Raw genomic sequence first — 14,934 nt, forward strand, 5'->3', positions numbered from 1 at the left:
CTCCGCACCGGTGCTGTTGTGGAAGTCAAAATGTAGTTGAAAATTAGGCCGTTTTTATCTGGAATTTAGTGTATTGTACGTCAAAGAAAGCTCCATTTTTCATTTAACTATGGCGCCAGCAAAATCAAGAAAGATCGTCGTGATGGGATTCCGTTCTGTCGGTAATTTTTGGATCGTGCTCGCTACCTGTAGAACAGATCTTGCTGGAAGCTTCTGCTGCGTGACCATGCTATCGATTTTCACTGAATTTCTTTGTATTTTTTTGTATTTTTCTTTTCAGGAAAATCTTCAATTACAATTCAGTTTGTGGAGGGACAATTTGTGGATTCATACGATCCGACAATTGAGAACAGTGAGTGATTTTGTTGAATTCGTTTGACGAAAAAAAAATCGGAAGTGGAACCTTGGACCCTTACGTGATGTAAGATTTAAGTTTGTTAACCTTGTGGGAATTTTACATGTAACTTCTGCCTTGTCATTTTTCTCAGCATTTACCACCAAGCTGAAACACAACAGTCAAGAATACATACTGGAGGTCGTAGATACTGCCGGCCAGGTAAGCATACATGTACTGTTGATATGTCCTTGTTCAAGAGTGAGTAAATTTTCAATAGTCTTCATATTTTGGTACTTTCTCTTTCTGTCGTGTATCTATTAGCTTAGATTCTAATGGGCAGTCTAAGGATCGGATATCATTCATAATGAAGTCCTTCATATTCATAGTTTTACTTTAAATTTAACTAATTTAACTTTCGGTTTCGTCAAACCAATCATATATTTGCTCAAGTGTGGAATTGAAGATTATGTACTTAACCTTTTTGAGATTAACCATCAAGTGACGATCACGTTAATCTTCTTCATTTCATCAAACCATGTTGCCTTTAAAATTACACGAGTAAATAAAAACCCGGGAGTGCATTCATTGAGAAATCATAAGGCTAACTGTTTGGGTGTCTTAAACAATTTTTAACCGAAGTGAAACAAGTATTGGGTTTTGGATGGCCGAATAGTAATTCATTTTCAAATTGGAGATAAAGTTTGTGAACCTTGTCTTCTTATCTGTTATTCAGCACCAGTTGAGTTGATTCCATTGGTGTGTTGGGTTGTATTCACTGTGGTTGTTTCAGCTTATTGGCTGTGGCTGAGTTTAGCTGTTTCAGGGTGTTGTCCAACTTGGTTTTATGTAATATTCAACTCAATGACTGAGACAACATTCTTCTGATCAGTACATTGATCAGGCCGGTTATGCTTGTTAAAGCCCTGTGTACATACCCCTCCTCACCCAAAAAGATGTTTTGATTTGAACCCAGTCCCCCCTCTTGGCCTCTTCTCAGTTTATCTTCATATTTACATGAGACCCTCTTCCCCTCAGAATTTCCAAAGACTGGTCAGTATGGATATTATCTGGAACCTCACAATGAGAAGGTTAAGTTTTGAGTCACCTGTAGCCTCGTTCTCCACACCTGTAGGAAACTTGTTATTTTGTGGTTGAATTCTATCAAAAACAGGCAATTTCACCTGTAGCATCAAGGGAAAATCAAGCATACTCAGCTGTAACAGGTGTTATGGGTTACAGCCCTTAATGACAGCCCTGATGCATACTGACCAGTCTTTGCAAATTCTGAGGGGAAGGGGGTCTCGTGTAAATGTGAAGCTAAACTGAGAAGAGGGGGGACTGGGTTCAAATCAAAAGATCTTTTTGGAGCAGGAGGGGTATGTACATGTATTTCTTGTGAAACAACACAGTTTCATGTAGCTTTTGATTGGCTTGTTTAAAAAATATATAGATTTAGGCCAGCCTAAAAGTGTAGCTCCTGGGCCGGGTTGTTCAGAGTCTGATTGAGCTAACCCAGGAAAAGGTAGAATTTTGATTTGAGTTTTGTAACTTTGCAGTGAGTTTTTCGGTATATTGCTTGGCCATCTGTTTTGAGTTTTAATAATCACCATATACACAAAACAAAACAGCAAAGAACATTTGTGTAGAAGAAACAGTTATAATTCGGTTAACTTTTAATCCTGGGTTAGTTTTAACCGGCTTCCGAACAATCCTGCCCTGTTTTCAACAAGTTAACTTGACATGAGCCCGCGATCCAATCGAAAACCAGCACCTGGTCAGCGGTTAATTTCCAACAAACACGTGACCTTGATGAGCTGTAAACTTGAGCCCACAATATGATCACATGATACAGGTCAGTGGATACCTTGTTTTGACAGGTGTCAATTGATCATAACATGGATGTCCAATATCAAAGAAGTACACGGTAAACCAAGGCTACATGTCTCGGTCAACCTATTATTTGGAGTATGGCCACCATGTTGCGCGACTCCGTTGCCATCGTCGTCGCCGTCGTACGTAGGTGCCCACAGGCAATACCGTTAGCCATGATAACCATGAGAAAATCAACTTGTGGGTTTCCTTTTCTTTCCTATATGAGTATCGGGTTTGCGTAGCAGCCCTTTGGGCCGCCAGAGCTCTGCCATAAGGCAAGTGGATGGCAAATGTAGGTGGCTGCTCCACAATTTTTTAAAGGCAGACACTCATGAGGAGGAAATGGTGACAGATGATGGCATTCTCTATCACAGTTTGATGAATATTGCCAAGAAGTTTTTTATTAGGGTAATATATCTAGATGTTTTAACTTGCTGAATTAATCATGTTTCTTTTGTTTTGTCATGTTTTGTTATTGTTAGGATGAATATTCAATATTCCCGCAGACTTACTCAGTTGGGATTCATGGATATGTACTTGTATATGCAGTAACATCTGCAAAAAGGTAACATTACATTAATTAGAACCTTGTTCTTCAACACCATTTTGTGATAATGTGTTTATGGACCACAAGTGTATCTTGGCCCAGAAACAGGGAAAAAAAGAGAAAGTTCTGTCATCTTTCAGACCAAACAAGCTTGGTCAAGACCTGTATTTCTTTCATCAAAAAAGATAAATAATTTAATTAACTCATTATTATATTATAATTATTATATTTCTGAACTTACTTTGGATGCATCAACCACAGAGAGTACTATAGATACATGTAGGATCTAAGCAGCTCAGTAACTGAATACAAACCTAGTAGGAAGTGCTTATTATTTATTTAAAATTTATAGTACATTGCAGCTATTAAAATTCTTATCAAAGGATACTTTCGAAATTGCCTGGCGAAGTTTTAATTTATGAGACTGTAAATCTATTTTGGTTATAAATGTGAATTTGACTAAAAAGTGATTGCTTTTGCTTTTTCTGTTTCTCTAGTTTTGAGGTTGTAAAGGTTATTCATGAAAAGTTACTGGATATGTCAGGTCAAAATTAGTAAGTACAGTTTATTATGTTCAGGGTCTAATTAAATAGGCATGCAATGCGTGCAGAGAGGAGAATGTCTACAGAGGCTGTTTAGCTGTAGTGTTTTGCTTCCACAGTAGGGCTATAAAACTGGGTACTAGAATTATAGGCATGGAATGCATGCATGCAAAAGGCTAGTGCGTACAGTAGCCCTTTTGCACTCATTCTGTATATATATATTAATGATACTAGCTAATTTATTAAGAGGATGCAGTTGCCTCTTGACTTAGTTGTATAAATATTGAGACTAAATTGGGTGGATTTATTTCTTGTTTTTTAGTGTTCCTATGGTCCTTGTGGGTAACAAAACAGATTTGCACATGGAGAGGTAAAGATTAGATCTATAAAATTCCATGTCCATTTTATGTCTGGTGGAAAATGCCTGTTGACTGTTATGAATACTAAACAATGTTAATTGACTGTGTAGTTTGTCTTCTTGTTCTTGCCATTGAATTACTTACAGAGAAAAGTTAACACAAGGTCAATGAAATGCTATAAAGAACACTGCTTGTAATTTGGGCAAAACTGTTGATTGATCGATGAGCTGAGCAGTATTTTATTTCAGTGTGCTCAAATATGTAATGCCTCTAAACTCATTATGTTTTATGAATCATTGATATTTTTCTCCCTTATCATAATGTGAGGGCTTAGATTCTCAATGTTTATTTGGGTTTTAAATTTCCATATGCTGTACATTGTAGGGTTGTCACTTATAAAACTGGAAAAACACTTGCTGACTCATGGAAAGCAGCATTCTTTGAATCCTCAGCTAAGGAAAATAGTGTAAGTTGAAGGTTCAATAATATGTAATTCTACACCTGAGTAGAAAAAAGTTCAATGCTAGCTTCCCTTGCAACAAGTAGCTCTCAAATTTTGCTTGCCCTGGGAAAGTCTTAGTTTACATTTTTTTTATTTAGTTGGTAGATTACTTGCCGGGACCCTTGCCCATCAACCAAGTAAGAATGAAAAGTTACTTGCCTGGCAAGAAGAGCTATGGCACTTTTTTTGAGCCCTGCTACAGACTTGATGAATTTATGATTGTGTTTTACAAACGGAACAGTTCTTAAGTGAACGTTACCTTTTATAATATTTGCTCTGTTGTTAGAAATAATTAAAAATGCTAAAGAAATATAGTAAAGCTGTCCTTAATAATTAACATGGAAAATTACTTCAGTTTCAAATTTTAGTTAAGTTATTTGAAAGAGTGGAAATGGTGGTTTTACGAGCCTTTTTGCAGAATGAATTTTGTATTGTATGAATTAATTAACATGTTAAAAGTGAAGTAAGGTTTTATGGATTAAGTGGTTCGGGTGTTAAAATTTTTATATCAGATGGAAAATGTTTCTGACCAAAGGTTGCGTTGCTGCACTAATAATTTAACAATTTCTGTTTTCTCTCTCCGCAGAGCGTGCAAGAAATTTTCCAGTCTCTTATTAGAGAAATAGAGAATCACGACCAAGATGGAAATGTAGACAAGAAGGACGATTGTAACATATTATGACAACTGTATACAGCTGCAATAGATACTTAACCAAAATCTATTTTGTGATAAAAACTCTATTTACATTGTTGTTCACACACACCTTGTTCTTTACAACCTGTTCACCAGTGGTATAATTTTGATAAGTGAGACCATTCCTACATTGCAATCACGGCCATGATTTGCATCAATAATACAATAAAAATTATAAAATAATAATAAACTTTTTTTAAAGGTAGGGGTAGAAAGATTGAGTTAGTGATGTTACTTAGAAGTTTAGACTAAGGGATTGGAAGTAAAAGTAAGTTTAGTTAATAGCACTTTTTTTCTTCTGTTTGCATTTCTTCTCCTGCAAACTGCAGGTAATTTGTTCTTGAAACTGACCTGTTATAACTTGGAGGCTGGGAAAGTAATAAGTTAAAACTATTTTTTGGAAACCTTTTTTGTTTTGATCTAGTTTTCTCCAGTTTGGGTAATGTCTTTCCTCCAGTGATTCTGCTTATTCTGAACTGTATTCTAAGTTCCAGAGAATCAAATTTGTATTGATTCTATGCTATAGTGACATCACAGAACATTAAAAAAAGGAAACAAATTTGATGTTAAACTGTTCCCATCAGAAGGAACAACTTAATTTTTTCTAGAACGTGTAAGTTATTTCAGCCCATCATTTAACAGTCACTCACAAAACCAAAAATCGTAGTGAAATGCGAATTGACAAGAGTCTGTGCTCCAAGCTCATTCAATCAATCAATCAATCCAATCAAATCAATCAATCAACCAACCAACCAACCAATCAATCAATCAATCAATCAATTAATCTTTATTTAAACACTAAAATCTTATCATAAAAATAGTCTTCCTCATTCAAAGTGCAGACTGTTTTGAAGTTGCTAGAACTGTTTCACAGTGGAAGTACATTGCTTTACAAATTTCCTTGATCAATTAAATCTGTGCATTTGATTGTCATACCCCATACATGTTATTTATCACCAGTTGATTATCTTTTGTCTTCATTTGCCATTTTCTTTTAAATGGAAAACAATAATATTTTATGAATAGAATGTCTATAAAATTAATACTTTTACTATGATTACAAAACTGAAAAATCTTTTTCTTTCAAACATTGCTGTGCTGTACTAAATCTCTGCTGCTTCTGTTGGATTTTTTTGTATAAATAAACTTGGCTTTGTGCCTCATTTGACGTCCATTATTGCTTGTTTTAATCTTACTTGTAAAGCTATCACAAAATTTGGTTGGAAATAAACAAGGTGGTGGTGGGGTGGAGGGCTGGGAGGGGGGGGGGTGAGAGATCTTACAGGTGAAAGCTATCTTGGTTTTTACGATTCTTAACCTCCTCATCTAGTTATAATTCGACCAGAGGAATTTGGGTTTATTACTTTTAATATCCAAGACTAATTGATTTTCATTAAGTATTTTTCATTGATGTCTCATCTGACATAATTTTACCTTTCCAATGAATGATAAACTATAGTCTCAACAATTAATGAACTAAGGGGAGGTGAACAAGAAAACCTACGAACAACAGGCTTGTAGGGTGCTGCAGGGAGTCCTGTGAAGAGAAAAGAGAGAGAGAGAGCGTGTTAATTGTTGGCGATTTCAGCCGCACCTATCGCTCTACTTGTATTCGGTATTTCTTGCTCACACGTTCCCAGTCTTCCCTAAGGAGCAGAGCTTTTTTTGTTGTTTTTTTTTTTTCATCCCTACCCGTACCCCCTGAAAACAGCATGCTTTCCCTTTCCCAGCATACATTGCGGTAGAATTCTGAAAAACAAGATGGCGGAAGGTATGTTGAAACGAAACGAAACGAAACGTGTCGTTGTTGCTTTGTACTTGCTTGATTGTGTATCGTTTTGCTTTACATCAGTCGTTTAAACAGAAAGTAATTCAATCTATGTAGAGTTCCTCAGTTTAGGAATAGTGGATACTACCGATAGTGGTGAAATTGTTAACTTTATAAGCAGAAATCACTCGCTCGTCTTTCGGTCTTCGAGACTAGCCAGAAAACACTTTTCAGTCATGGAACTATGCTAAGCTGAAGCTATTTCTTGATGAATTTATTGTAGTTATGGATAAAACAAAGAACGAAGATTCAAGTGCTTTGGCCAAGACTAAAACAGAATCAGATGTTCGCCCGCGCAAATTATGCGCTTACTCGCAGCGAGTTTGTAACTTGGAAATATTGAAGGGCTTTGACTTTTGCCACAAGCATATCTTGGAGGACAAAGCCAGTCCTTTCAAACCGTGTGACTTTGTAGCTAAATCGAATGGAAAGAGGTGTCCTAACCCGGCGCAGAAGTTGCCTGACAGGGCAAAAAGGTAAGGAAATAACACTACACCACACCAGGCCTGGGTTGTTCCAAAGGTGGATAACGCTATCCACCGGATAAATCACTATCCAGTGGATAGGGTGGTTTGTTTTGTGAATTACACTTATCCACTGGATAGCTATTTATCCTGTGGATAGCATTATCCAGCCTTCAAACAACCAGGGCTAGAACTTAACATGAAGAGTAAACAAATTGTTGTCAATTTTTGTTTACTTGTCCTTATCTTTGTAATAAATAGCATCATAATATTTCTTCTTTTGCAATGTTATGCTGCGATTCATGAATAAGAAAAGAGCAGCTTTAGAAATTAAAGACAATTTTTATATTTAGGACATTTGAACCATAACAACAAACCAAAGGAGGTTTCTTATGGCAATTTAATGGCCCACAGTAATGCACCAATCATTTGAAACCTGCAGATCTCCCCCCACCCCACCCCCTGGGCATGACTAGGGTATTGTGGGGACTTCCACATCATATTCACTCTATTTTGGTCCTCCGGTAGGCGGGGAATGTACTAGAAATCACCAACAAGACAGTGATGTACATGATGCAGGACACATCATGCTCAACAGAGTACTCTTCTTCTATTGACAAATATTCCAGACCTATATATTATCCAAAGCAGATTAGCGATTACCTATGGATCACAAGTATTTTTCTTTAGGCTTAATAATTATTGTCAATACTCAGTATCATTATAGTTGTTTTCTGTTTTGTTTCATTGTTAACTTGTCCAGCTGTCTTGCGGAGATGTGTCTTGATTTTGCTTTCACAAGAAAGACTTTTGTTATGCTTGAGTCATTCTAAACATCAGAAGACTGCATTACAAAAACATGAGTTGCAATTTGCTGTGATCTTGCATTTTGTGACATCAAGTTGTAAAAGAAAAAGATTGTCAATAACTTTTGTTAAAAATAAAAAGATAACTTTGTCCATCTAGGGCCTTTGCAAGTGTAGTTTAGCTGCTCTGAATCAATGTGTTCATTTCTTGGGTACCAAAAATATTTATCATTCCTTATCACTATCCCTTGTTACACTTTGCTCTAACAAGGTTTTTTAGAAGGGAATATTGCGTCTGTGAAACACGTGGCGGGTGGGGAGGTTCACCATTCACTTTTCTCCCAAGGACCAGGGACTTCATTTGCTTTCACTTGCATATAAGGTGAAATGCCCCACTCATGCCCGAGGAGGGTGTGGCAGGGGGGGGGGGGGGTCCAGGGGTTTCAAATGACTGGTGCATAATATAATAAAATACTACATGAATACAATAAGAAAAAAAAAAAGAAAAGCAAAAAAAAAAAAGTGGTCTAAAGATGGAGGCAGACCACCTTGAAGAAAAAGAAAAAAAAAACACCAAAAAGTTTTGAAATAAAAGTATCAACAACAACTAAATTACTCATTTCGTGAAGTTAAATCATTTTTCAAACTTCATTTGTCTTTAGACAATGTTTATAGCTCTTCAATGATTTCTTTTTAAAAAAATCGTTTGATTTAAATCTGTAGCTTTTGCATCATTCACACTCGCAAAGCAGAGCTGCGTCGTGCTGTGGAGGAGAGAAGAAAAAGAAGACATCAGGATGATGTTGAAGGAGGTTATGATGACGAGAAAGGAAAACGAATGAGAACCTCAAGTTCAAATTCACAGAGGAGTGATAAACTAGATGGCCATTCCACAGGTGAAAAGTCTTGTAGAAACATACAGTGATACTACTCGCTTTACTATCCCCCAAGATACAACTTAAATTGAAAAAATGTTGTCCAAAGATAGGGATATGACTTAATTTGATTATGGGAAGATGGAAAAAACTTGTGCGTGAATAATATTCAGGTTTGTTTCCTCATGCTAGTTAATGATCACAGGTCAGCTACCCGATTGGTGACTTAGGAAAACATGGAAACTGTCCTTGCTATACCAAGGGTAGCTGAGATAGAAAACAAAGGAAAATTTGTAGCCAAACACTATTACTAATCAAAGGAATTAATAGGACTGCAGGACTGCAGAACACTATAGGAAGCTTGATCTCAACTGCATCATTGGCCAGACAAAATCATAAACCAAACACACTGGCCTTTGGCCTTACCTTTTGAAGACTGAGTTCTTCTGTCAAATACAGAATTTTCAGCGTCATTGATTCGTTGTGTTGAGTGTTGCAACCATTCTAGTTTGAGTCTTTATTATTCCTATTGCGAACAATTTGGTTTAGATGAGGATGGTGGTGGTGGTAGTGGAGATGATTACCTCAAGGTGGACAGTGCCTGGCATGGGGACATAGACAGTGATGCAGATTCTGTTGACAGTGAAGAGGAGGACCCCCTGAAGTGAGTGTATACCCCTTCACCTTGAAATATAATTCAATGTTTTTAACAGGTGCACATGAAGAACAGTCCAAAAACAATGTATTTCAATGAGGCAGCTCCTTGTATTATATAAAGCTTGATCTAAATTCCTTGAGGGAGAACTCCCATATAAAGAGAAGAGGGCACTTGTTGGAAATTTTGTGGGTGTGGCTTGAATTTTTTTTTTACTCCTAAGATATATCAATTCTAAAACAACACATTGTCTCCTGCCATATTTTTTTGCCTCGAGACCCCAAAAGGTACCGCAAAAGCTTTCGCTGTGGACCTTTTGAGGCTGAACACCCCAAGAGGTACCGAAACAGATTTTTTAACCCGTAAAATGTTCTACCAACATCCCTGTCCTTTTTATATTGGAGTCTCCCCACTGGGGGTAAATTCCCTTCCGCTGGTAATGAAAATAAACTTTAGACGAGACATTTTACTATGTGTCCAGGGTCCCCCTAAAGAAACATTATTTCAGACCTATTCAAATCAGTTTGGTTTAAACTGCCAGCTGGAGGAATCCAAAAAGATTTTTTTTCTTCCAATTAAATTGTCGCAATGTGTGTAGCTACAATGTGCACTAAGCAGTTTGCATTAACTGCTTGGAACACTGTTCTTGTCAAGGCATGCTGGTGTGTGGACAGTGGAGGAAGCTACCAGGATGTGTCGTGATAAGATGATCAGGCTGCGATCACTGTACATTACGCAGTTCAAGAGATTACAGCATGTGCTTAAAGAGAGAAGAAGGAAGTACTGTCAGGCGATTCAAGCTGAGGAAGTGGAGGAAACAGGTAAACAAACATAAACTTTATTTGTTTTCCTGGCCCTGTTTACTCTTGTTATGCAATGCTTTTCCTCACTAGCGGCTGCTGAAACCCACACATCCTTCCCCTGGTTAGTAAAAAGAAGGTTTTGCTCATAATGTTAATTGTGAGCTAGTCACTGGTGTTTAAATTCATGTATCACACCAAGCAAAAGTCACATCTTATGATGATCCCAGAACCACAAGTGTCTAGTAGAGATCTATGATCCAGCAAGTGCTACTTTTTCCTGATAAGTGTCAAAGTGGCTGTGGTCAAACAAAAGAAAAAGAGTGAGGTTTAGGTTTTAATAGCCATTAGTGGGGAGAAGCACTGCGTGACAACCTAGATCAATGGTTATAAATGAAGAACACTAGGCAGTGTGCAAAAGGTCACGGGTGGACTGGGACTTCCCTCAAGAACAGAGAATTGTTTTTTGTAGTCCCATTGTCATGCCAAACAGGATATCATTACATTTTACTAATAAGCTGTGTCTTGTTTGATGGCCATAGGAGAGTGCAATTTGACACCCACACAGCTACTTGGTCGCAAACCTCAGCATGGGTGTCCAGGCATTGAAGCTCTGCTGCACCGACAGGCTAAGGAGAAGAAGCAGGGTGCAAACGCTCGACAGCAGGGAGTGTCCAACCTCCGCTGCACATACTCCCCTGAAGGAAACAGATGTACAGAAAAGGTCTTGCCACTCACCAAACATTGTATGAAACGTATCCTTTATATTGCAATCTACTTTGACACTTAATTTGGTTAAAAATTAGTAGTATAATTTACTGTAAGTATGTAGAAACCTAGTCTGTATCCGTTGGTGTCTTGCCAAAGCACTGTGGATCTATTTAATACTTTGGGTGGGTGCCATATTACATCGGGTCTGACATTAGAAGATGCAAAGGAAAGGATTATAGGTGCTTGCCCTGATTAAGTAAATGAACTGTTAGAATAAACAATTATTATAGTAACGTGTGTTGGGCTATCATCCCATCGAGAGGGAGAACAGAAATTTCTTGTCACTTCATACAGAAACAGAATTTAATCAAGAGTTGGAACTGATTACCCATCTAACTCAGGGTTTAGACACTGGGCAAATCGACTGTCTGTGACGACAATTTTGCCCACCTGGTTTCACCATCTAGAGGAAAGTTTTTTTAAAAAGAAGTTAACTTAGAAACGTTTTGCCCGCCTGTGAAAACCAGTGGCTCTAATGCTGAAAACGTTAATAAAACCCCTGCAAACTCCTCCATTTCTTAGATTAGCGCAGACTTTGACCTCGTAGTCCATGATTCCTTGACACATCTATAGACATCACACATGATCCAAACCAACTGCTCTTTCAGAAGTGCACATTCCCATCCAAAGGTGAAAGTCAATGTGATAGGAATGTCCCTAAGATCTTTACCCTCTCAGCCTGCAGACTGCACGAGGAACTTCCCAAAACTATGAAAAAGCCTGATGTAAGCAAAGACCTCGACGATGCTAAGGAACGAGCAAAGTAAGTACATGGATGGTGGTAGGATGGCAGTGAGGAACACGAATTGAACTTCTTAATACGTTTTGTAACTCAGGTTTGCACACTTAGGGAGCTAGTGTCTTAACACCGTAACCGGTCGTTTCGCCCGATTGCCAGATCACTCGACGTCAGTTCGCCCGGACTCAAAATCCCTTCGCTCGAACTGAAAGTTCAGAGAAGGTTCTTTCTTTAAACTTAACGAGCGAAAAGACTATTTCTTGTGCGTTTTTTGATGCATTGACCAAGGAGCTATCAGTCCGAACTGGCATGGGGTGAACTGACTTATGACCGTAGTTTTATGCTCCGAAAATACCTTTTTTCAGTTTATTTAAGTGTGCTTAGATTCCAAACTGCAAGTTGCAGTGTGATCTATGTTTATTTTGCAGGTTAAGGAAAGTCAGAGCGTTAGACAACAAGGAAAGTGAAGCTGATGTCTCAGAAGCCCTTCAACAGAAGTCCAGTGCTCTGGTAGCACCAGACATCTCTGGCCAGTCAGTTGACTCAGGACCCGTCACGGCTGATCCTCAGCAGGCTGCTGCCACTTCATCGCTTCCCACCACACAGATCAGCAGCTTTCCCTCTACAACACCAGAGAAAATGGAAATCGACAACAACGACGAGAAGTCCGTTGTAGATGGCAAGAACTTGCCTTCAGATTCTGCTTCTGCTGCAGAAACAACTGTTAGCTCGAGCGGGGCTTCAGGTCCCACTCCTGGCCTTAAGCTTGCTACGGAAAGTATCTCCCCTGGGCTGGCAGCTGCAAGCCTTGTAGCAGTTTGTAGCAGCCCACAGGTGCCGTTACAAGGCACGCCTTTGGCAAGTGTTAGTGGCGCCCAGCCGTCATCCGTGACAGGCTCCAAGTCATTGCCAAGTAGCGGTGATAAAGAGGGAAGTGTTAGCAGTGCTCCTGCTGAGGGGAGCAAAGCTGATGTGGAGCCGAAAGCGCCTGATATTAAACCAGTTGGTAATTCAGCAGACGTGAAGGAGAATGAAAAGCAAGTAAGCATTGATTCAAAGGCGACAGACACATGCTCAACTGACACCAATAACACCGCGAATGTCTCATCTCAGAAGCCGGCGTCTCCCGGTAAACAACCCGATCAGTTAAAGGCAACACCAAATGTGGTTTCTAAACCCAAGGAGGATGCAACCCAAGTGTCAGCGTCTACTTCACTGCCTGTATCCCAAAGTGTTACACAAGGCATCACACAGGCGGCCTCCTCACACGGCACTTGTACACCCAGCACTTCCTCAAAATCCGCATCACCAGTTTTAACAAAACCCCCTCCAACAGAGGCCTCTGAGAAGGCTTCACAGGTGGTCTCAAAGGGTACCTCGCCGGGTTCATCACCAGCTGCCCTTCACGAGCCCCCAAAAAGCACCTCCCGAGGTACTTCACCCACTGGGCCCACTATTGCAAAACAAACTCCATTAGTAACGTCTGCCAGTTCAGTTCATTCACCTCAGTCAACAACAGCCAGTTCTTCATTAGGGCACCAACTGAAAACCGCCAGTACAAAGCCTTTGATTACAAGCGAAACGCATCGTGCTGCCCCCATAAAAACCTTCCAGCACTTGCCAGCTGGAATGACTGCAGCAAGCTCGAAGCCTTTCAGAGCAATCACGTCAATACCGAGCAAAGAAACGAACAAAGACACCAAAACGGATCCAGTGAAGCCACAAGACCCAAGCACCTGAACTAAACTGTAAACTAGACGAGGGATGTTATTAGAGAATGCTATTGAAGAAAACAAAGTAAACTTCAATCTTTGCACTTACTGTGTTGGGGTGAATCACGCATTCAGGAATTCCTTGTCGGGTTTACGTTCCAAATCGCAGTCACAGTTGACGTTGAAATGAATAATTCATCGTTCACAACTATCTTCGTCTCTTGTATGCTTTTTATATCTTTTATATTCGTGGCGATTGTCTTGAGTAAATACATTACTTTATCAACGACTGTCGCCTCTTTCAACCTTCCACGTTATCCGTTAAATTACTCAAACTTTAAAACCAACAGAAAAACGCGTAATGTTAAATGGTCTCAGTATGACATGTTTGTTTTTTCATTAGTCTTTCCATTCTCATGATCCACATGGTCACGTGACAGGGTTATACAATGAACCTGTATATTGCGACATCCCTAGGGATACACGAGTAATTACTGAGCTTGGGGATGAAGTTGATCGGTCGAAGGTATTGCTTAGTCTGAATTTCAGCCGTCTCCTCTCCCTTACCCACGAGGGGGGCGTGTCTCTCACTCGCGGCCCCACTCGTGGGTAAGGCATTGCTCAGGACGTCCCTCTGAGCCAACGTATCGCGCTAGAGAACACGCCCAATATTTTTCTTCAACAGGCTCGTTTTCTATCTTCCCTTCTTTATTTGGCATCCTCAGGATCGTGTCCTGCAAGAGGTAAGGAATTTTACGGGAAAAAAAAGTGGAAAGAACGTTACCCGAGGAGACTCCACAAGGATAAAACTTCCTGAGAAGTTACTGTCGTGCAGACCTGGATAGGAAGAGTGGTACTTTCTGAGGACGTGCGTTTTTGATGCAAGTAGATTATTTTTGATGTTCAATTGGGTGTGATCAAGAGAGCTTGAAGAGTAATAGAGTGAATCCCCAATGTACTCCTCACTTTTAAGGTAGTAACTCTTAAGTTATTTCTAGATCAGTTTCGGAAACTTCAGCAGGGTCAAGAAATAGCCAATCCTGTAACGATTTTGCTCACAAGGGCAGCCTAAGCTGCTTCAAAGGCATCTTCCGCCACCTCGCCTGCCTAGCAAGCGTTCCCGTACGAAGAACTTTTTCCGCATCCTGGCCGCGCGCAAATTGGAGCCAGCCCAAAATAATCGAAGAAGCAAAGAATTCGCTCGCTCCACCACCCCTTTCTTCGTCGACTTTTTTGCTCTCGCTCCAATTTGAGCGCGGCGTGGATACGAGAAACACTTGCTACGCAGGCTGTCTTCCGCCTGAAACATCCGCGCAACGCATGTCTAAACACCAGGCTATAGATAACTTAACCCTTTGAGTGCCAATTACGCATATATGCGTAATAAAGCATATATGCGCAATTAATGGTCGTGCTCTTTGTACCACTTGT

General features: G+C 39.5%; 2 protein-coding genes across 2 annotated transcripts; both read left to right on the plus strand.

The window, feature by feature from the left end:
* The first annotated feature begins 6 nt into the window (after positions 1-6).
* Positions 7-6,016, plus strand: LOC145488025 (GTP-binding protein Rheb-like). Its single transcript, XM_081466786.1, has 8 exons — positions 7-161; positions 281-352; positions 489-556; positions 2,692-2,774; positions 3,254-3,310; positions 3,621-3,668; positions 4,042-4,123; positions 4,746-6,016. The coding sequence occupies exons 1-8, from the start codon at positions 110-112 to the stop codon at positions 4,839-4,841; spliced, it is 558 nt and encodes a 185-aa protein (XP_081322912.1). The 5' UTR covers positions 7-109; the 3' UTR covers positions 4,842-6,016.
* Positions 6,017-6,123: 107 nt separating this feature from the next.
* LOC145488029 (uncharacterized) lies at positions 6,124-13,789 on the plus strand. Its single transcript, XM_081466794.1, has 8 exons — positions 6,124-6,624; positions 6,905-7,157; positions 8,675-8,847; positions 9,376-9,490; positions 10,136-10,302; positions 10,824-11,036; positions 11,626-11,815; positions 12,220-13,789. Exons 1-8 carry the CDS (start codon positions 6,615-6,617, stop codon positions 13,529-13,531), a joined length of 2,433 nt encoding a protein of 810 aa, XP_081322920.1. The 5' UTR covers positions 6,124-6,614; the 3' UTR covers positions 13,532-13,789.
* Positions 13,790-14,934: the final 1,145 nt, after the last annotated feature.

The sequence above is a fragment of the Orbicella franksi genome, chromosome 5 (assembly GCF_964199315.1).
Source record: "Orbicella franksi chromosome 5, jaOrbFran1.1, whole genome shotgun sequence".
Classification (NCBI taxonomy): Eukaryota; Metazoa; Cnidaria; class Anthozoa; order Scleractinia; family Merulinidae; genus Orbicella; species Orbicella franksi.